The sequence below is a fragment of the Sordaria macrospora genome, chromosome 6 (assembly GCF_033870435.1).
Source record: "Sordaria macrospora chromosome 6, complete sequence".
Lineage (NCBI taxonomy): Eukaryota > Fungi > Ascomycota > Sordariomycetes > Sordariales > Sordariaceae > Sordaria > Sordaria macrospora.
Genome location: NC_089376.1, coordinates 3344922 through 3366186, shown reverse-complemented (window position 1 = coordinate 3366186; position 21265 = coordinate 3344922). Strand labels below are relative to the sequence as shown.

The 21265-nt window shown below is 52.4% G+C and overlaps 7 protein-coding genes across 7 annotated transcripts; 3 read left to right on the top strand and 4 right to left on the bottom strand.

The window, feature by feature from the left end:
• Positions 1-917: 917 nt before the first annotated feature.
• Positions 918-2623, bottom strand: SMAC4_08734 (uncharacterized protein). Its single transcript, XM_003344436.2, has 2 exons — positions 1995-2623; positions 918-1894 (listed from the first exon to the last, which is right to left on the bottom strand). Exons 1-2 carry the CDS (start codon positions 2243-2245, stop codon positions 1378-1380), a joined length of 768 nt encoding a protein of 255 aa, XP_003344484.1. The 5' UTR covers positions 2246-2623; the 3' UTR covers positions 918-1377.
• Positions 2624-2988: 365 nt separating this feature from the next.
• On the top strand, positions 2989-4125 carry SMAC4_08735 (uncharacterized protein). The gene is made up of 2 exons (XM_003344437.2): positions 2989-3348; positions 3792-4125. Exons 1-2 carry the CDS (start codon positions 3115-3117, stop codon positions 3903-3905), a joined length of 348 nt encoding a protein of 115 aa, XP_003344485.1. The 5' UTR covers positions 2989-3114; the 3' UTR covers positions 3906-4125.
• Positions 4126-4137: 12 nt separating this feature from the next.
• On the bottom strand, positions 4138-5680 carry SMAC4_08736 (uncharacterized protein; the record flags this gene model as incomplete). Its single annotated transcript, XM_003344438.2, has 1 exon — positions 4138-5680. The coding sequence occupies one exon, from the start codon at positions 5678-5680 to the stop codon at positions 4379-4381; it is 1302 nt and encodes a 433-aa protein (XP_003344486.1). The 3' UTR covers positions 4138-4378.
• A 312-nt stretch (positions 5681-5992) lies between these two features.
• SMAC4_08737 (uncharacterized protein) lies at positions 5993-6748 on the bottom strand (the record flags this gene model as incomplete). Its single annotated transcript, XM_003344439.2, has 1 exon — positions 5993-6748. One exon carries the CDS (start codon positions 6746-6748, stop codon positions 5993-5995), a length of 756 nt encoding a protein of 251 aa, XP_003344487.2.
• Positions 6749-7154: 406 nt separating this feature from the next.
• On the top strand, positions 7155-10710 carry SMAC4_08738 (uncharacterized protein; the record flags this gene model as incomplete). The annotated part of the gene is made up of 2 exons (XM_003344440.2): positions 7155-9630; positions 9798-10710. The coding sequence occupies exons 1-2, from the start codon at positions 7664-7666 to the stop codon at positions 10708-10710; spliced, it is 2880 nt and encodes a 959-aa protein (XP_003344488.1). The 5' UTR covers positions 7155-7663.
• Positions 10711-12034: 1324 nt separating this feature from the next.
• SMAC4_08739 (uncharacterized protein) lies at positions 12035-13669 on the bottom strand. The gene is made up of 2 exons (XM_003344441.2): positions 12317-13669; positions 12035-12234 (listed from the first exon to the last, which is right to left on the bottom strand). The coding sequence occupies exons 1-2, from the start codon at positions 13584-13586 to the stop codon at positions 12188-12190; spliced, it is 1317 nt and encodes a 438-aa protein (XP_003344489.1). The 5' UTR covers positions 13587-13669; the 3' UTR covers positions 12035-12187.
• A 4833-nt stretch (positions 13670-18502) lies between these two features.
• SMAC4_08740 (uncharacterized protein) lies at positions 18503-20698 on the top strand. The gene is made up of 5 exons (XM_003344442.2): positions 18503-18699; positions 18886-19011; positions 19236-19281; positions 19411-19624; positions 19688-20698. The coding sequence occupies exons 2-5, from the start codon at positions 18968-18970 to the stop codon at positions 19825-19827; spliced, it is 444 nt and encodes a 147-aa protein (XP_003344490.1). The 5' UTR covers positions 18503-18699; positions 18886-18967; the 3' UTR covers positions 19828-20698.
• The last annotated feature ends 567 nt before the right edge of the window (positions 20699-21265 follow it).

The window sequence follows — 21265 nt, the reverse complement described above, 5'->3', positions numbered from 1 at the left end:
TTCTTTTATTGAGCTTTCTTTTGTTTACGGGTGTGAGTCAGTGGGCGAGTCAGTGAGTGCAGGGAGTTGTCAAGCTAGGTACCGTAGGGACAAGAGGATAAGGGGTGGGAGAGAGAGAGAGGTTGAGGCAGCATGTGGGAGGACTTGAAGACAGGAGGAGACGTGTTCTCAACCCCCTAACAAAATCAGATTAGAGAGAACAGACAGACAGAAAGACAGACACATATATGAAGAATTACAAAGATGTCAATCAATACCAAGCAAGTAAGGTACTTTATTTCACTTCTGCCAAAGTGAGACTGTAAGGGTGATCAATACCCGCTTACTCATTCATTGTGGTTGTTCCTCCGCATTATCCGTACTACTACTTTGTAGATCTAACTCGCTGCGGTCCTCCGACGGACGGGCTCTCTCAAGGTGTCTGTATCTGTATCCGATTCTATCCCATGCCCATACAGCCATCCATCCCTCCATTACTTTACTTTACTTTACTTTACTTTACTTCGCTTTGCTTCATCATCAGAACAGAATCTTTTCGCTCATCCGTCTCGGAATGCTCCCTATTCATGCATGCATGCATCCATCTATCCACGTATCCATCTGCTCTTGTTCTTGCTCCATAGCGTGCGGTGGATGCTTCGTGCCCTATCACGCAGATTTCTCCTCTTCTCTCCGCAAATTAATACCCCAAAACCTAACTACCATACCTCAAGAAACAAACTCCAAAATCAAAACCAAAGACGCCCGACCCAAATGCTAGCTAGGTCCATCCCAAAGAAGAAGACGAAGACGAAAGAGATCTAAACACACATATGTACCTTAGCAAAGCATGTATATGATGACCAACAATACCGCCGACCAGCCAATATCAGCGTAACCTCCTCCTCCTCCTCCTCCTCCTCCTCCTCCTCCTCCTCCTCTTCTTCTTCTTCTTCTTCTTCACCCTCCTTGTTCATGCGCATTATCGTAATTCCTTCCTATTAGTCCTCCTCCTCCTCCTTCTTCCAAGTCCAAGTCCAAGTCCAAGTCCAAATCCAACAACGAACCGCCTCCTTGCTGCCGTCGTCACCGTGCCAGTGCCCTTCTCATTCCAAGACAACGAAAGACAGCGAATATGATGATGACGACATAAAAGATGTCAACAAAGACAAGAAACACCCCCCACCACCACCACCAAACATCATGATGACCACTTCCACTTCCACTTGTCATCCAGAGAAACATCATTGTGAAGACGATGGCCGATGTGGTGGGGTAGCGGGAACAGAGGAGGGAGAAGCGGTGGATAAGTGGTTGTAGGAAGTCTTGTAGGATTATTTGGGTTGATATTGGTGACCATGACCAGGACTTCTAGTCGGATTCGAATAACCATGACTTCTAGTCGGCTTTATGCACCGGGCCCCCTAACCCGCCGGCTTGCGAAACGGTGCTTTGTGATCGGGCGTGTCCCTTTCCGCTTCCACTTCCACTCCCACTTGCGCCGCCGCCGCCGCCGCTGGGGCCAGCGATGGTAGCCATCTCGTAATCCCCTGCTAGATCACCTCTCGATCCCCGCTTTGTTCTCCCCCCTCTTCCACCTGTGATGAAACCTTGTTCTTCATCTCCTAGCCCTCCACCATCTCTTCCGTTCGTATTATTGTTGTTGCTGGCGGCGTTGTTACCATGTCCACCAAAAGCAATAGGCTGCAACTCCCTATACCTACACCCCCACGAGCCGAGCAAAAACGAAGCCAGGCAAGAAATGCCCATGGTCAGCCACCAGGCTGTGTGCCGCGGGAGGGTCCACTCGGGGGTGGTGTAGAGGGTTACGACGACGAGGTGGATGAAGTGCGTGGTGAGTGCGAAGTCGAGGATGAGCTTGGAGCGTTGGACGATGGCTGTTAGGGAGAGGGGTCTGTGTTGGTTCCATGTTAGCAAATCGTCCGGATGGTCGGTTGGAAAGGATGGAAGATGGGAGGAAAGCAGACGAAAGGTAGGAGACAGAGCACACTTACAAAACCAACCCGCCAACCAAACACCAAATAAATCCATTCAACCACCCCTGCGTGTTATCCCCCCTTACCGCCTCCCAGCCGAACACCAAATCCAGTGTGAACGGGTTCCCTGCTACGGCGGCCGTGAAGAACATGAGAATGAAAGCGGCGGCGTAGTAGATTGCTTGTAGCGCGGCAATCTGGCTGAGGATTTTGAGGGGCGGAAGCTCGGTTAGGGCGCCGGAGCGCGGGGGACGGCGGCGGCGGGGCATTGTGGTTGTTGGTTTAAGCTGCGTAGGATATTGTTCTGGGGTGTATGGTAGTTATGGCGTCGGTGGTGTTTATACACGGGTAGAAATTGGTCGTCGAAAGTTGGAACTTGGGGGTTGTCTAGTTCGAAGGTGGTGTTTGAAGGGAGCTTAGTTGGAGCGTGCTCGTTCGGTGTAAAGGACGGGATGCGTCGGTTCGTTGGTGATTCGAGCTTCCTCGTTAGGCCGCAAGTCTTTCGTAGTGTGGTGTATCCCTTTTCGTTCCTCGTAATGATTCCCTCCTAGGATCTAGAAGTCCGCGATATCTTCGCCTGTCTGGCCGGGTAAGGCTGAAAACAATGGTAGAGGTAAAGTAAAAGTCCAAGTTTGCGACCAACAGACGAAAGCCATCATGTCACAGCACAGCAGTTGACAGCCCAGTGTCGCAGTGTCGCAGCTCCATTCATTCCACGGAACAGACAGGGGCAGACCCTGGTCCCTGCGTCCGCCCAGCGGCGCCGCAAGATTACAGGGTTATCAATGGGGTGGAATCCAAAATTACCTAAAAGTCCGGGGGTTTTCACAGCAAACTGAAAGGTGCGTACCAGTACTGGTTGCCTGCCGCGAGACGGATATTCCCAAAGCTCCCGCAATTGACGACGTCCTGGCTTGGCACTGACTGATAGTAGCGGGACAAGACAAGCTCGATAAGCTTCCATCCCAGCTCTCGGCTCGGGAATTAAGCTTCCCAAGTTTCCCTCCGAACAACCATCACAACCATAGCCAACAACTCCAACTTCCCTGCTCCGATCCCGAGTCCACCGCTCTCTCTGAAGCTTCCCCCCCGAAACGAAACCACCGAATAGAACCAGCACCCCCGTACAACAACAAAAATGGTCCTAGGCCTCTTCGAACAATCCGAAGCCGACAAGCGCGCAGCCGAGGTGCGCGCCGGCACCGTTGCGCCCACGCGCTCCGAGCGCCAAAAGTGCTGGATGGCGCGCGACGGCTACTTTGCGTGCCTGGACCGGAACAACATCATCGACGCGCTCAAGGACGAGAAGGCTGCCGCGAAGGCGTGCAAGGCCGAGAGCGCCGAGTTTGAAAAGGATTGCGCTGCTCAGTGGGTGAGTACACTACATACTTTGGCTTTGCGTTGCTTTTAAAGAGGAAGTCTGGGCTGGTTTTGGAGGAACTTGCGACTTTCAAGGTGGAGGTTTGGAGAGGGCAGGGTAAGACAAGACGGGAGAAAAAGGGGGAGAAAGAGGGGGAGAAAGAGGGGGAGAAAGAGAAGAGGAGGAGAATGATGAACAGGAAGGGGGTCAAGCTCAAGATGGCAGGTCTTGAGTACGGGGGTAGATATCCGGGACGATCAAGCAAGGAAGCAGAGCCCATCAACACCTGCAACGAAAGAAAGGAAGAAAGGAAGGGCTCCAAAAGACATCACCCAACAGCCACCGGGAGCAACATGGGGGCAACCAGCCATACTCACGACAGACGGACAAGACAGCAGCGTCCAAACACCTAAACCAGAACACACCCAGCTAACACTCTATCCCCTCTTCAACAGGTCACATACTTTAAGAAGTGGCGCGTCCAAGATATCCAGAAGAGGGCTCGCCTAAAGGAGCTCGAGGCTCAGGGCGCCGTCAAGATGGACGTCAACACCGAGTTCAAGCAGTAAACGATGCTGATCCATCCCAAATTTGTTCGATTCCTCGAGTCACCCCGATGCAGTTCGACCCTATCTCGCCCGTTCACGAGTCGTTATCGACTGTTTGAAAAAAGACTCGGGAAGACGGGGTTGGAAAGAAAAAAAAAAAAAGGACGACGGTGTAAAGATAGTGTGCTAGTTGGTGTATGTATATATGCATGGGATAAGGCGTTCAATTTTACTTTGTTGGTTATTCAAGAGAGGGAGCGTTTGGTTAAGCCGGATCTCTTCACCGATATGGTTATTTGTGTGGGACGACTGTATAGTGAAGCGATGACGAAGGATGGTCAGGATTAGTGATTGTTGGTATAGGGATGGATGTTTACAAAAGACTATGAAGGTGCGTGCCTCCAATATCCTGGTGCCAGTCTCCAGTCCCCTTCTCAATTTACAATCTGCTTTCTCAGAAGACAGCCACGCATCAAGAGTTCACTAACCAACCGTTAGCTGTCTTCCGATCCATCTTCCGCCTCCTGACTCGATTGTCTGGTAGGTGTATGAATGACCGTCAGGGTCGACCCCGACCGCTGCATCACCCCACCTCCAACCTCATCGTCATTCAATTCCACCTCCTGCCCATTACAGCCAGCCGCGTCGTCTTGCTCAACCTTGGCAAAATACCCAACGTACTCACAATGTGTGCATTCACAGGTAGAGGGTGACGTATCCGAAGGGTTCCCATCGTCAGTCGGGTTTCCGGCGCTCGGGTTTCCATTGGTCGAGTTTTCAGTATTCCGGATAGTGAGTTTGCTGCTTCTTCTTCTTCTTCTTCTTCTTCTTCTCCTCTCCTCCGTCTCCTCCGTCTCCTCCGTCCCCGTCCATCCCGGGCTTCCTCTCCTGTCGTCTCGTGACGGACTAATATCCTCATCCTCATCATCATTTACTCCCCCAAAATATTCACCTTGCTCTGTGAGGGACTTATCCACGCGGTCGAGGTTAAGCGGCCATGAAAGCCGTGGAGTCTCCGCATTACCTCCGCCGCCGGGACTCGCGTCGTCTTCGCGAGCGCCGGTAAACCTGGGGGAGTCCAAATCATATTGGCCGGGAGAGTTCGATTGCCTTTCGGAGGAATTAGAATCATCGTCGTCATCTTCATTGTTGTCCCACGAAGCGTTCCAGAGTTCTGACAAGCGGCGTGGGGCGAGCCGCCTCGAGCGAAATGATGACCCAAACGGTCCTTGAGCTGTAGGCGTCCCTGTACCAGGTCGAACACTTGCACCCATGCCAACCCCTGGCTGTTGTGGGGCGGGAGAGTTCACGGGGGCCATGGGGGACCCTCTGGGCCCAAACAGGAGCTGGTTCCCGGTTGAAGACCGTCTGGTCGGTGCAGAAGATAGCCCGCTTTTGCCCGCCTGTATGGCAAAACTATAAGGTGTGCTCGAAAGGGGCGCCACCATGGACATGGAGCGTGTCTTCCGTCTGGCAAAGGCAGTTTTGATCGGCGGTAGGGGAGGTAGCTCGAGCTCTTCCTCTTCTTTCCCTTCCGAGTCTTGCGAGCTGCTGTTGATACTGAACTGTGAAGCTTGGGACAGAGAGGCACGGCGACTGTGATTGCTTCCCAGCGAGAGTCGATCAAGCTCTCCCGTGGCGATCATCACGCCGGCGATGGCAAGTAGCTTGGGGGAGTACTCTTGCGCTGGAACGTTGTTGAGTGGGCCCGCAGCACCCGTTCGTGTGTCCGAGAAGGGCTCGACATCTTCGCGGTTCAAGCGGCGGCGGCTTCGCGGGTTCCGGATCTTGTGCATGTCCAGCTGTAGTTCACCTGGGCAAACGGACTGGGAGCGCTGAAATATCTTTCTGAAATGGTGATGCGGGCAAGGAACTTGGGGTCCGTCTGTTCGCCTGCGTGGTAGGTCTGGGCGTTCGTCTTCCTCGTCTTCCTCCCTTCCCAGATCTGGGCAAGAGCACATGTCAAGTGACGGTTTGCGACTGTCATTGTTTTGTGCCCGGCCCGGTGAGGACGGTCCTCCGAGGTTGTCATCGGGAGATCTTGAGCTGTCGGGACTCTCCGGGCCAGGGACACCTTCTTTCCATTTGACAAGGCCATCCTGCGTCTGCTAGCCGCTGTTGAAGGCAAATGTTGCCCGTCTCTCTCTACCATTGCTATGAGAAGCGTCAGATGGCGTGCGTCTTCGGGACTTGGGCGATTTGGATGAATTGGGAGTCGAACCACGACGTAATATCGAGCTGAGATAGGGCGTTAAAATACGACGGATGGGTGGTCTATCTTCTTGCGTCTCGGAGCTTTCAGGACGGCTGCTGACAGGACGGCTGCTGAAAGCCCCGTCGGTTCCTGTGCTCTTGGTTCCCCAGACCGTAATCCCCATTGTATCTGTTGTCTGCAGATGGGTAGTACTGGATGTCCACACACAGGTTGCGAGTCGTGCAGACATATCGGACTGTGCGGCTTCATGTTGCCGGATGAGGTAGCGGTCGATGTCAGGGTTGTTGAGACTGGTGGGTGTTTGGGATTTGTGAAACTCGGGCGTGTTTCTCAGGCAGGATCGTAAAAGTTGAACAGCTGCCACGCTTGCTAAACCGCCCACCGCATATGGCGCGTCAGCGGGAGAATCGTTTTCGGACACTGTGCCGCGCCGGGATAGAGTTGAGGGCAATGGAGGTAATGGCCTGAGATAAGGGTGAGACAGTAACGGACTAGGGAGATCCCAAGTTTCGAGCTCGTTCTTGCGAAGGTCGTCGTACATGGTCTCGGTGTTGCGATCTAGGTTTCGCCGGATCCTGATGACCTCCGCATATGTCAAGCCCCCGGGGGAGCATGAGGCGGATACAACAGGGGAGGGAATGTCATCCATTGTGAGGCATCGAGTGGTGAAGCACTGGCTCAAGGGATGTGCAGGCGAGGCTCATAGATGTTCAATATTGATATTCTTCTGAGGAGGCACAGGAAAGAAGACGGAGTGATTGTGGATGTGGTGCCTGGTTTAGGGAAGATTCTCACGCGAGCGGGAATGGTAGAGATCGGGTCAGGGAGGGAGGTTGAATCAAGTGTTTACGAGTACAAGCTCTATGTCCCGGCGCGGTTTCGTAAGTGAACCCCACTCCGGTCCGGACCCTTACTCCTCTGTCCCATCCCGGCCGGGCCTTCCTACCTTATTTTGCCCGTGTTCGCACCCAGCAGATCCTGTTTGCAGGCGCTGATGAGAGGCGGAAGTCACACTGTTGAAAATAGCTTTTTTTTTTCCTTTTTTTTTTTTTTTTCCTCCCGCACATTCGTCTTCACTCCTTCTCTGATTGCTGATCTGGGTGTTTGTATGAACTCCGCCTTCCTTGCACTTTTAAGAAGTATTTGACCTTGCACATGGGTGGTTGGGGCAAAACATTGTATCGAATGCCTCGACCTACATAGGTAGGCCATAAACACCCCGACATCTCGATTCTCCTTAAGACTGATCTTTGGCATCATTTCATTTATCTATACGCTTGGATATCTTGAGTCAGTAAAGAGCCTCGCGAAAACCGTCACAGAATGTGAGTTGACAAACAGATCAGCCTAGATTCGACAGACGAATACGCATCCAGCTGCATCCAACATTCCACCACGGACAGACCTGTTGCAGCTCAGTTCACTTTGCTGTTTCCTAAAAGAAAAGAGCCCAGCAATCTCCACGCCCACACCATTTGTCCCTTCTTCTACAATCTCAGAGGGACTACATCTTTTCAACCCACTCCTCTTTCCCATCCACCACCAGTCATCGCAGCTCTCTACCATGACGCCCACGCGCAACTCGTACCTGGCGTACAAGCGTGACACCAGTTACCTCATCTATTGGATGGTGCAAACATCCAACTCCATCATCAAGTCCCTAGCAGCGTCCGATGGGCCTCTGGATGGAGTGGATGGCGCTCCTATGCTGCCTCTCACCTCGGCAGAGATCACCGTTGCAGGCCTGTTTTCCCTTTCCAAGTTCGTCGCCAAGCACATCAACAGTGTTCCCTCGACTATTCTCGCCCTCTTCCAATCCGTCATTGAGGCGAGAACAGCTGCCCATGCTGCCTTCCAGCAGATGACTGCCAGAACTCCCGACCCGGATGTCGAGAAGAGCAATGCTTCCCACAAGTGCTTCATCGATGCTTTGAAAGAGTCGTTTGATGTTCTAGGTGGTCAAGATTGGAAGCCTGATTCCTCTTTCGACGAGGCAGACCTTCTGGCCGACACCGAACACGCCAAGGAAGAACTCGATCGCTTGCTCGCCAACAGATTCGGTGCCCTTGAGATTCATGGGTCTCCAGAAGCCGATGAGGCCTCTGACCAGGAAGGAACTCAGGAAATCGACATGAACCTCCCGCGTCGATGGAAACAAGCCAGGCCAGGCAAGGGCAAGAAGGGCAAAAAGGGCAAAGCCAAGAAGAGGTCAAAGGCCAAGGCTGCGCCCCCCAAGGAAGAATCTCTCGAAGGTGTACCCCTGGAGAGCTACCGCATTATCCAAGATGAAGATGGTATTGTCACGGATTACCTCATGGCTGTTTACGATCTACTCAAGCAATGCATGACCCTCCGAAGCTACCTGCAAGGCATCTGGCGCGAGGTGGCTTATGAAGGGCTCAACAGTGCATTGGCAGGTGCGCTTTCAAATATAGCCATCGCTATGATCCAGCGCTCTGCAGCCGAGATCTTTGTCGATTTTCCGGGCCATGACTCTTATGAGACAGTCATAAACACGATGACCCGGGGGGATATAGACAAGGCGCAAACTATGTTCCAGGTCTCCCTTATGCACTTCGAGCCAGGCAAAGGCACGCCACCGAGTGTGGAAGACCAGGCCCTAGATATCAAGGAACTTTTCTTGATTCATGCCTACCGTGATCTCCTTGATTTCGTTACCGATTTTCAGAAGACGCGAACGGGCAAGCCGACTAAACGGATGCTGGAACAGATCAAGAACTGGGATCCCAAGTTTGACCTGAGGCATGCTACGGATGAAGAGCGTATCAGGTGGCGTCGCTCATACACCATCAACTGGCTCTACGACCTGGTCAATGCCCTCTCGTTCATTGTGGTTCAACGCAACACTTTAGACGGCGAGAAACACGAGTACGGGAAGGTTGACTGGTCTCCAAAGGGTCCATGGAATCAGTGGCGGAGACTGTATGGGCTCAACGAGTTTGCTGGTTTCGTGACATCTCTTGCCATGCAAAAGCCTGGCACTGATATCCGAAACCGTATTCTTCCTCATCACATCTTCCAACTGCAATGCATCGTCGATTCGCTGACGGTGACCAGAGGCTGGACACATCATTCCCTCAGAGGTCATGTCGTTATCGCACCGCCACCCAGCTATAGATTCCATCCTCGGCGGGATGTCGACATGTTTTTGGATCGCAAGCTTACGCGTGAAGGTCGAGGCGTTCTTCAGGCGTTCAACGTCCTCAAACAGCTCTTTGAGAGAGATGGCGCATTGCATGGCGACATGAAGCGCCATTGGGCTAACTACGAACTTCTCGAGCAATTCCACTTCGATTATCTCTGGTGGCTCGGCGAATCCAAGTACAAGAATGGTCTCGAGGCCATTCCTCCTTCCCGCTTCTCTCACGTTAATTCTAACGGGCTGTGGGACTACTCGCCCTTCCTCTGCGGTGTCGGACTCGAGGAAGCGCTGGATCTGGCGTACGTATCCGCAATGCTGATCTGGGATGACATTCCCGAGTCCACGATGGTGCTACACTTGCACAACATGTTAGTGCAGGAAGGCTATATCAAGGAGCCGAACGGCCTATTGGGAGTCCTGGAGCAGCTTTTCGCAGATTGCTTTTTCCCCGACGGAGAGCCGCCTGTTGCAAACTACCACAAGGCGTTACAGAAGTGGGTGAAACCCCCCCCCCCCCCCCCCGTGGCCCCCCCAGGGAGTGGCAACCAGCGAGAAAGGCTGCTGCCTCGGCAGGAGATGTCCATGGGCTCATGAACCCCAGCGCCAACAACACGTTCCGGGAAAAGTCCCTTCTGGTCGTCTTGCGCGAAGCGGGCTGGAACATCGACCGCATTCGCGATGCCGATGTCGCTTTCCCCTCAGTGCTGGGCGCGCTCCGCCTCGCCCACACAAAGAGCACTACTGATCCTGTCACGGGCAAGAAACGTCTCGAAGAAACAGAAGTTACTAAGAAGGCCAAGGCCCAGGGCATGAGCGAGGCGCAAATCTTGGAGGTGACGAGCCTGAGCGAAAAGGTCCGGGCCGAGCAGAAAAAGGTGCTTGAGAGGCCCGTCGAGCGGGTTACCGATGCCGCTTCGCACGATAGCTACTGCACCTGCTTCAACCTTGCCGACCCGCGCTCCATGAATAGGGCGCGTGTGGCTGCGGGAGCCGGGCAGGTCATCATTTCCGACACCGACATGCTTGAGTTTGCGAAGAAGGACCTCAAGGCGGACATCTCGGGCGAGCGTCCACTGTCGGCCCTAAACCTTCTCTGGGTAACCGTGTGGTTCTACATGATCTTTGAGAGAGTCGAGGCGGAGCTGGAGAAGAAGGGGAACCCGCTTTGGGTGCGCGCGTACAAGCAGGACCGCGGCCTGACGGCGAAACACAAGCGTGTGACCTTGACTCTGTTGACTATGGTTGAGCGAGATCCGGAGTGCTTGGAGGTTATGGCTGATGCCATCACAAACTTGGAGGGAGCGTACTTTCAGTACATTTACTGGGACAACCTTGAGTTTGAGGCTGACAAGTCGGGAAAAGATCCACAGCCTTTAAGGTTAAGGTTCAAGTCAGCAGGTGCTTCTAGTCCTATTAACCCAGATATAGATCAATGTTCTGTTATGTAAAGGAGTCTCATCAGCATGTTGCACCCATTTGTATACCTACGGTCTGTATAATGTATGATTGATATCTACGATGATAGGTAGATGTTCACTTTGTGCTATGCCTCTACCAGTCGACGTATATATTACTATTAAAAAGTTCAAGGAACCAAAAAATAGTGACAAACTCAGTCATCCCCGACCGGGAAATGCGACCCCCATTCTTCCCCCCAGTTCGATCAATGATACATCCTCCACTTAAATAACGAAGGTTATTTCTAACCCCCGGAGATTTATTTAATTCCCTGCCAGCATTCCCTCGAGCTTTGCCACCAAGAGCCTTAGCCACAAGTCACGAGATTTGAAGAATATCGCATTTTCCTTAGGGAATATTATGTTAACCTGGAAAGGTTGAGGTTTGGACCTGAGTTCCAAAGGTTGAAGAATATCGCTTGGAAAACAAGTGCTCAGTACCAAGTGTGTGGTTCGAACTCCTTGTCTCTTTGCGAATCCCTCGGTCCCCTCAAAGGTTTGGGCAGGTAGCAGGCTGAACGATATACCGCTACGCCATGGTGCCACTGGTGGTCGGGTAATTGGTTTGTCTTGTGGCGGAAGGAGGGGGAGGAAGGTAGGGTTATAAAGAGATGTGCGGTGGAGAGGGCAGTGGGCAGTGAAGTGAGTTGTGGGAAGGTGTGAGGGAAGTGTAGGAAGGTGGGAATGTGGGAGGGAAAGTGGGTAGGTTGGTTGGGAAGGAGCGATGGAAGCAGGCTGGACGAGAGAAGCTGAGCCAAGGGCGATTGGAACCTTGGTCGTTTGATCGCGAGGCAAACGACTTCAGGCTCTTCAAAGAATACAATTAAGCAATTAGAGGGCAGATACAATGGGCCGGTACCGCTTGTGTCTAAGCCCTTCCTTGCTCCGATCCCTATCAAGGTATCAGAGAGTTTTGCAAATAGACACTCACTGGACAGTCGGCCTTACAATACCATTAGAAGATGAATTGTTCCTGGCGGAACACCCCCTACTATGGAGACGAAGCTATTTCTTTTGTTACGGATGGATTGATGAGATGGGCTTTTCTGCTAAGCTAATGATGTTCTTTGGGGTAGTCGGTGTCACTCGTCCTCGCGTGAGGTATCTCACATCACTTGTATAGGACACTCCTGCCTTGTTGGCGAGGCATGACTCCGATTTTTTTTTCTGGGATGGAACTAACCTCTATCGGCACCTAGAGCGAGCTAGAGGTACTCTGCGATGAATGTGAGGAAAAGGAACGGAGGGAAGGAAATCCTCACTTTGAGGTACTAGTCAAAGGAGCACAGCAATGAGTGGAAAAACAGCCTATCTCGAGCAATCAACTTCGTTGGTATCGATTCAAACACCCCAAACAGATCTATCATTGTACATATAATGGTATGACAATACGCTCCAAACGTCGTCCCCAGAAAACAACATCTTCTGCATATGGAAAGAAGAACATATATTTTCACATGCCATCGTCTTACACAAAGGCCTGAACACCAGTGATAGCCCTTCCCAGAATGAGACCTAAATCGGAACAGTCAGCATCTTCCACATCACTTCACCCTTTTCAACCCTTTCACCATTATTCAGGTCGGGTCAAACTTACTATGAATATCACTCTGGCCCTCATAAGTCTGCGTGACATAAAGATTGGCCACCACCCTTCCAATATGGTACTCATCCGAGACCGCATTGCCGCCAAAGATCTCCTGCAGCGTGCGGGCGTGATACAGCGTACGATCGCAGTTCTGGCGCTTGATCATGCTGATCATCTCTGGGGTAGCCTTGCCCTCGTCCTTGAGGCGGCCGACCTGGATAGCCGCCAGGGTGCCGTAGGCGACATCGGTGATGGCCTCGGCCAGCTTCTTCTGGACAAGCTGGTACTTGGCCAAGGGATTACCCTTGAACTGCTTGCGCTCGAGGGCGTAGGTGCGCGCCCTGCTCAAGCAGTCCTCGAGCGCGCCCATCATGCCGAAGGCGATGCCGTAGCGGGCGCTATTGAGGCACGTGAAGGGCCCCTTGAGGCCCTCGACTTCGGGGAACATGTTCTCCTTGGGCACGGGGCAGTTGTCTAGCTGGATCATGCCCGTAATGGAGGCGCGCAGACCCGTCTTATTCTTGATCTGGGGCGTCTCGAGAGTACCAGGCGGACAGGCGGACCGCTCAACCAGGAAACCGCGGATCTTGCCCGTCTCCTGCAGCTTGGCCCAGACGACCAGGACGTCGGCGATGGGCGAGTTGGTGATCCAGGTCTTGGCGCCGCTGAGCAGGTAGACGTCCTTCTTGGTAGGGTGAGGACGGGCGACGGTCTCCATGGAACCCGGATCGGAGCCGTGGTTGGGCTCGGTCAGGCCGAAGGCACCGATGATCTTGCCCTTGGCCATGCCGGGCAGGAACCGCTCCTTTTGCTCGGCGGTGCCGAAGTCGTTGATGGGGCCCATGACGAGCGAGGACTGCACCGACATGCCACTGCGGTAGCCGCTGTCGACACGCTCGACGGCGCGGGTGATCAGACCGCTGGCCACGGAGGAAACGCCGGCGCAACCGTAGCCCTCGATGGTGGCGCCCAACAGGCCCAAGTCGCCCATTTCCTCGAGGATTTTGGGGTCGTAGTGCTCATCGCGGTAAGCCTGCAGCACGCGGGGGAGAAGCTGTTCCTGGCAGTAACGCTCGGCAGTCTCGCCGATGGCAATCTCGTCCTCAGTGAAGAGAGACTTGGAGTTGAGAGGGTCTTCCCAGTTGAAGGAGGGAGCGTTGGAGGTGGCAGAGGCAAAGGCACGGACCGAGGAGGGAGTGGTGGTGACGTTGGTGCGCGGCGCCGAGAAGGCCTGACGCAGAAGCCCTTGAGGGCATCTCCTGGCGAGAATGCGAGACATATTGAACTGATGAAAACAACGGGTATCAAACAATCAAAAGGAAGGGCTTGTCACTTCACAAAGTATTTCAAGGTGTTACGTCAGCCTTTATGTATAAAAGTTGACTCTCCAGATTTCCAAATAAAGACATGAAGTCCGGCTTCGGTGCATCTCCGCCCGCGAGGGCGGGGGTAATGTTTTCCACTGTTGGGTGTTGTTGTAGCATCAAATGCACCGCTGTTCCCGCTATCTCCCCCGCTGTGAGGAGTTTGTGAGACTCACTGAGCCACTGACCTCATCGGAGTTGGGACCCGGTCGTCATTTTACGGGTGTCACGGCCACCCTGAACCACCGTTTGCCGAGCATTCCGATTCCCACTTTTTAAGCTTCCCGAGGCACTTTTGCTGCATTGGGTTAGGGTTGTACATGTGCATCTGGAAAAGGGGTATGAAAACAAACCTGGGTCGGACAAACGTTGAGCCAAGAGGTGATAGGGGTCAGACTAAGCTCAGGAAGTCTTACACAGGTTGGGAAAAGATGCCCGCGCTTTTTTGGTGATGTTCTATGTGCTTATACGTTGCGAACTACAATGTCAACGCCAGACAACCAAAAGGCAAGACGAAAAGAAGAGCACCCGTATTACTCGGCTTTCCCTTGATGGGAAATGGAGAAAGGGTCGAGGCCTAGACGCAGGCGATATCGGCTTTTACCTACAACTGCTCGATTGCTTTATCTGAAGAGAATACAGGCAGCTGGAGTGCTTCACACAAAGTAAATCGAAGGCGAGTAAGTCAGATATTCGTTCAAATTTGAAGTGACCACTTACGTTGCAAACTTGTTTCTTCGCTTGTAGCAAACCACGTTCGGGATACGACTTGCCTTCGTGATTCTTTTCCAGATCCTATGAGCTCCGATTAAGTCCAGCAAATAAACTCGCATTTGGATAAACCGAGTCAATTGGCGGCGGGCTTAACAGTGAGCCAACAATTTGGGACTTGAGTTGACTTGACTTGAGTTGACTTGACTTGAGTTGACTTGACTTGTGTGAAGCACCGAGTGAGGTGAGTATGTGACATAAGAGCGCTGAGTGCAAGGTAAAGAACAGTAGAATTGCCGGCTCATTAACAGAATGGAGATGCACCATGCTTCCCACCGGCCGTGGTGTTTTGATGTCGTCTCATGCTTGCCTAAATACTAGATCTTGCTTGACTGTCAGTTACTCAGTTGGGGCCCCCACCCATATCATGCCTTCACAAACGTATGGTGTTTGATATTACTGTGACAGTCATTAGCATCGGGCCTCGGAAGTTCTACTTCGTTCTAGGCGGGACATGGGGACGTTCTAGACGGCCGTGAAACCTTACCTCTACTACGCATACGGTCAGTCATGATCCAATACGAGCGGCTTCCAATCTCGAACTGCGATTCCAAGACCTATATAAGGTCCATGAATTCTACCTGTTTGGTGGTAGAAGATTTTCTTCAACCCACCGATCAAGCATAACAGTCCAACTTGAGTACACCTATCGATTCCAGAAGAGAAAGAGACAAAATGTGCGGAACACTTACAACCAAGTGCGAATGTCGCGACTGCAGCGAGGTGGTCTCGACCAGCACCGACAGCCTGAAGTGCACAAAGGCGATATTTTGGGGCAGCTGTGGTTGTATTACTTCCGATAGCAGGGAGGTCAGCAAGCGGGCCGACAAGATATGCAAGACCTGCGAGGTGAAGAAGGACGTGGAGGAGAGGAGGAAGAGGCTGGAGGCCGCAACAAGGGCGACCGCTGCGAGAGATCCTCCTCCGATTAATTACTAGAGGTAGTGGTAGTTGTTACCTGTAGTTCGGATTAGCAGGATTGAGGGGCCTGAGGTGGAAGAAGTTGGATTATCGAAAGGAGGAATCGAGGGAAGGAGGGATTCTTTTTATGTTTAAGTTCGCAACATGGAACCATGTTACTCTTCCCACCATCCGCCCGCGATTGCCGTGACAAGGACAATGCCTCTGCCCGGTGGTGTAACTTCCTCAGCCCAACCGCTCATCAGAATAAGTGTAGTTCCATTGTGTGAAGCCATCGCAGTTCCCCTCGCAGTTCCCATCCATACTGGACTTGCCGGTTATTGATGCTGTCTTGTGCTTTTCTTTCCGCACATCGCCAAAGTCCGTGGTAGAAGCATTTGAGTGTCTCCGTTTTGTTGGGTGCCATGGACGTGTACACGGAAGGGAGTTTTTCCAAGACGCACCGGGGCACTGGTTCCACCCTATTGATGCGGCGACAGAGCGATCCGCCATATTCACCTTCCAGGGCGGTGCTTTCTTTTCGTTCCGCACCACCGACAAAAGTCTGATGGCCGACGTATCATAGTTGATTTGGCTCAGGGGTGTATGGTGGGTCGTTTGTTTTCGCTATTCCGGACTTTGTAAGGTCTGATTGCCGGATGTGAGGTATTGATGTTGTGGAGTTGCTGGCTCATGATGGTTACTCGATTTCGTCTTCAGTAATGGCTGCTCTTTCGTTCTCGAGGGGCCTGTGCCGTGGGGTTTCTTTCTTTCTGGCAGTTGTTGTCGATCTGCATCGCTCTCAAGTTCAGATCCGAACCGCGCCCCCGGGAACATGTGTTCCGTCCTCGGAAAGCTGTCGACGTACATGGGCGGGGGAAGCTGCCAGTCTTATCCCTAGTGATGTGTCGCTGTGGTCTCGTAGTTGGCAGGAACGTTCTGCTATTGGGAACCCCGCGGCGGCCGGTCTGCTGCTCCGTCGGTATATCTCCACTTTATTATGTCGCGCCTTCCCACCCTCGAATGTTCGCTCTTTCCTCGGCGTCTAGGTAAGCCGGAATGGTGGTGCTATATTGACCGGTCGAACGTATTTCGGCAACTGTTGCTTGTCTCGGACAGCGCACTGCCTTTGCAAAAAATGGGGTCTTGTCTGTCAGGTCAGCTTCCAAATGGGTAAAAGGTATCTCTGCTCCCCCTCCTCTGAACTTTTTTTTCCTTTTCTCTTGTTCTCCAAGTCGATTTGCAAGACTGTCTGTTAGATGGACTTAGTTCTCCATTGCAGAGATCTCACTTCGGTAAGATGGGCTGATGTTTTGCACGGATGATTTGGCTTTCGCGAATTTTCGAATCATACTCTCGTCTTTGACGACACATACGCCTTCTTTTCCGTTGCTGTCGTTGGGATGTGTTTCATCGTCCTTGTGAAGTGAGGAAGAAAATTATTTTCATGCAGTCGGCCTTTGTATTGTCGTTGTCATCGTCACAGGTGGTGATGGTCGTGATCTGAGTCGGTGTGCGTCTCTTGTCGGTCGGCTGTTGACACTTTGGTTGAGTTCGTTCATCAAGAGTTGATTTGTTCCTATTGTGTCTTGTAACTCTGCTGCTGTGTGTTGCCAACTAGGTCCCACATGATGTCGCCGCGTCTTTGATGTTTGGTGCCTTCTTAAAAGTGTCGACTGGGGTGATTAGGAATTGTACCTGTGGTATGCTGTGAACCTCGACATGTGGGCGAACGGATTCTGTGTTGTAAGTAACCTCAATCTGTTGCTGTACTAATAACCATGGAAGAGATATCATACCGATGGGGTTTTATTGTCAATATCCAACCATGCCGGCGTCATCTTCAAGAGGAGGGAGGAGAAGAGGGTTGATTTGGTGGTGAAGAACACAAAGCCGACACTGTTGAACAACTGGTGGGAGAGAGGAACAGTACAGCCCAAGCATTAGGAGGGAGGAGTCTGTCATTTATACCTTTCACTGGAAAAAAAGAAGGGCAGTTATGCAACACCACCTGCGGAACAGTTTTATTTCTTTGAGTTTTCAAGGTCCGCAAGTGGAAGTGCATGAGAAGACCAAGGCACCCGGCATGCAGCCGACTGTGAGATACCTACCGGTACACCCTAAATCCTGATTGAGCACAATCAAATGGCCCCTTTTATGTATTTCCACCCAAGGTGTCGGTCACTAGAGCCAATACATATGCCCTTTGTTGGTGAAGTCTAAGGTTTTGACGAGGAGTGCATAGCAACGGAGGTCCGATTTTGACCTCCAAGATGCAACAAAGATGAGCCAGAGACATGCATAATCGCCTCCTAAATCTGCACTCTCCCACCTATCTTTTCAACTGATTTGATTTTCCTATTAAATAATAACCATTGTCGATTCGTACTTTTGGAGTGGAACCTGTCCATGTCCGGCCTTCTGAAGTCGAAAAAGTGCACTATATTGTGCGTCTTTGGTACGCCCCGAGCCGAACCGACCCGGAGCTGGTTCATCGACCATCATCCGAAAATTCGATGTAGGCCGTTTGGTTTGAATGGAACCACGTTGAAGGCGTATAGATAATAACTTCGGTTTCCTCTTCCTTCCATCCCAGCCTTCCTAGGTGATCTTTGACCGCAAACAACGCATTTCCACCTGGTCAGTATTTCTCCCTCTGTCCAATCGAACCACACGATGCTCACTCTCCTATTGTTCGTTTACAAGAAATGCTGACCGAGTGTCATGTTTGAATAAGATGGAAGTTGAGGCTTCATTCCCCGATGCCTTTCACGATGTTCCTTCCGGTCGTCGTTGGCTTTCAACTTCACCGGCCGGCAACTGTTGCCGGCGGGAGTCTTTCGTCTCGGAATGAGCTCGCCAGTGCGGTGGCGGTGCACTGACGATGACGAGATCAGCCAGTGGCGCTGTCCTTTTTGGGCTTACTGATTGGTCAGATTTATGGGCGTCAGTCCACCCTGCCATCTGAATTGCCAGCCGCTCATGCCGCCTACGCCAACAGACAACAGCGGCAGGCGGTCTTGCAGCAAGAGCCTTGAGTGGTCGGCCACGGGGCAGGGCAGAGCCATCGGCGGGCAGCGAAAGCGCGCCGTAGCCCAGAGACTGGGACTGGTGGGACAACCTCACTGGGCCGGGGACTGGCTTCCTCAGGCTCCTGCCCGCTGGCACCTGAACGGGAACCCACCTTTGTTCGCCTGATCCTGATCCATTTCCTCCTCCGCCATTCCATCCTACTCTCCTGCAACTTCGACGACATCAACTAGTTTGCATCCCGTCACCATCTTCTCACCAGTTGACGAAACCCACCCCAATACCCTGGTGTGACTCAGCGATATAGTGCTTTCTGCTTTCCATCTTGTAAGTCCGCCGCCGGTCTTCTCGCCGCCGCCATTCGTGATCGACTTTTTTCCCGTTTGCACGACCAACGTGCCTATTATCGCCGCAGCCAGCCCAGCCTGATTCACTGCCCACTGCCCATTCATTCCGCTTCTTTGCTCTTCCACCGCCCGCAAACGCTGACCCTGACCCTTTTAAATCTTGCAGCCACCCTCCGTGTCGTCAACGCAACAACAGCACTTACGACAACTAAACAACCACCCACCTTTTACACAATTAATATCACACAATGGCGTTGAAGCGCATTAACAAGGAGCTCGCTGATCTCGGCCGGTATGTAAACAAGAATCCCGCTAGCCCATTTGCCGTCTCGCGCGACACCGCAAAAGCGTCATTCCGGCGCAACGTTCAGTAGTGGGGCCGCAGTTGGCGGGGTTTACGCCGCCGCCGCCGTTTCCGTTGCCGGACCTCGCGCCGTCTCGACCGGTCCCGCAGATGCCAAAGATGCGTTCCTGATTACGATGTTGAATCTTATGCTAACGTGTTGTTGTTCGCAGCGATCCGCCCTCCTCTTGCTCTGCTGGCCCTCAGGGTGAAGATCTTGTATGGATAAGCCACCCCGCTTTTCGATAAGCACGACTCGACCCCCGGCATCGCGTCATGACCTTTGCCCTGGGTCGAACCGTGGCATCGTGCTCGTTGACAGCATTACTGACGTGCTCGATTGAACAGTTCCACTGGCAAGCGACCATTATGGGCCCTGCCGACTCCCCTTACACCGGCGGCGTTTTCTTCCTCAACATTCAGTTCCCTACCGATTATCCTTTCAAGCCCCCCAAAGTCAGCTTTACCACCAGGATCTATCACCCCAACATCAACTCGAACGGCAGCATCTGCCTCGATATCTTGAGGGATCAGTGGAGTCCGGCGTTGACGATTTCCAAGGGTATGTTTCCCTGTCTATGCTCTTGTAGCGCTCATGGTCGATAGGCCGCTAACAAATTTACAGTTCTGCTCTCCATCTGCTCGATGTTGACGGACCCCAACCCTGACGACCCGCTTGTGCCCGAGATTGCGCACGTGTACAAGACAGACCGCGCCAGGTATGAGGCGACGGCTCGCGAGTGGACCCGGAAGTATGCTATCTAGAGTAGATAATGGGATGGATTTTATGGCCGACAAGCAGCGCTGGATCGTTTCTTCAACATTTTGGCCCCTCTCTCGGAGGGGCACCGACATATTCATCATGGGAGCACGCATGTCTTGTAGTTCCGGTTCGCGTCCTATATCCCTCTAGGCTCAGAGGGAATTCTCAGCTCTTCAGTGCGAAGATTGCAAATGCCATTCGAGCGGCTCGAAACAGCGGAGGACGTGGGTGTGGCACAGTAATCGGTGTCTTTCGATGTCACGACAAGGGGCAGGGCGGAATCAGCAGGTACAAGATGCAACCATTGAGTACCGGCACTCATGTTTCTTTGCTCGCATCACATTATTCACAAAGGTCTGCAATACCAAGGGGTTCCAGTACAATAGCATTTGGTCTTTCCCTCTACCGTTTCTGATGCATGGCCTGTGCTCTTCCGTGAATGACGTCTTTCATGCACGAGTATGGTATCGGGCGACGTGCGACTAATTGTCCCGCTACTAACCTTGATGGCCGTGGCAGAATCACTGCAGCCTTGCTCAGATGCAATGTGAGACTTGTCATCTCCCCGACATGTGGTTCACAAGCCCAACAGGCTGTCCAAAAACAAGGTAAATGACCAAGTAGCCATCATATATGTCATGATTGCTCAATAATGACTCTAATCACAGGCCACGATATTGAAGCTGTAGAGGTCCAGATTGGCCGAGCGGCGTAGTCATCGAGAAGATATCGGATATCTTACAAGAAGTTGATGGTATGTCCGGACGGGTACGATTTGCCGGTATTGGGGCCTTATAAGCATGGCTCATCAGGCTGGCCCTCCCCGCGGTTACGTTGGTTGCAGTGGGCAAACATTCGCTGCGGCCATATTGAACAGTTGCCCATGCTTCGAAGTCCTTAACCTGGAACTGAGGTGACAAAAAGGCTTGTTTGAGAGTTCGGCGCTTAGAAGCCTGGGCTGAGGTTGCACGGGATCGGGCCCGCACAACAGTAATTCAATGACGATGAGATCTCATGGTCATTGGACTATTAAGCCGACAACCACATCAGATAACCACAGTACGTACCGGATCGCGCTGCGGATGCCGTGATCATGGAACGAATCTAAATCTGGATGGTGAAGATTGTCAAGACGTCTTTCAGGTATCCTGATGACTTCTTGGGCCTTGAGAGAGCCCCTAAAAGCACAAACGCTAAGACCTCCCAAGGCCCCCTGTCAAATGTGTCAGGATCCTGGCCGAAACGGGGACTGCAACACGGGCTGAACCGAATGAACAACCTCTGGCCAATCACGAGACTACAAGCGACCTTTGTGGGGCCATTTAGCCCATGTCTCCAAGTCCCCAGAGTCTTTGCAGTCTTCAAAGTTGTCTCCCACTTGTCTTTGCTCGATTCTCCATCTCCGAACAACGAAACGTCCCTGATCCCATCCGCCTTCGA

Coding starts and splice junctions, on each gene's coding strand:
- SMAC4_08739 (XM_003344441.2), bottom strand. CDS start 13,586: ATGTCTCGCATTCTCGCCAGGAGATGCCCTCAAGGGCTTCTGCGTCAG. Junction 12,235..12,316: donor GGGCCAGAGTGATATTCATA/GTAAGTTTGACC, acceptor GTTCCGATTTAG/GTCTCATTCTGGGAAGGGCT.
- SMAC4_08735 (XM_003344437.2), top strand. CDS start 3,115: ATGGTCCTAGGCCTCTTCGAACAATCCGAAGCCGACAAGCGCGCAGCC. Junction 3,349..3,791: donor AGGATTGCGCTGCTCAGTGG/GTGAGTACACTA, acceptor CCTCTTCAACAG/GTCACATACTTTAAGAAGTG.
- SMAC4_08740 (XM_003344442.2), top strand. CDS start 18,968: ATGGCGTTGAAGCGCATTAACAAGGAGCTCGCTGATCTCGGCCG. Junction 19,012..19,235: donor GAGCTCGCTGATCTCGGCCG/GTATGTAAACAA, acceptor TGTTGTTCGCAG/CGATCCGCCCTCCTCTTGCT. Junction 19,625..19,687: donor GGCGTTGACGATTTCCAAGG/GTATGTTTCCCT, acceptor ACAAATTTACAG/TTCTGCTCTCCATCTGCTCG.
- SMAC4_08734 (XM_003344436.2), bottom strand. CDS start 2,245: ATGCCCCGCCGCCGCCGTCCCCCGCGCTCCGGCGCCCTAACCGAGCTT. Junction 1,895..1,994: donor TTGGTTGGCGGGTTGGTTTT/GTAAGTGTGCTC, acceptor GAACCAACACAG/ACCCCTCTCCCTAACAGCCA.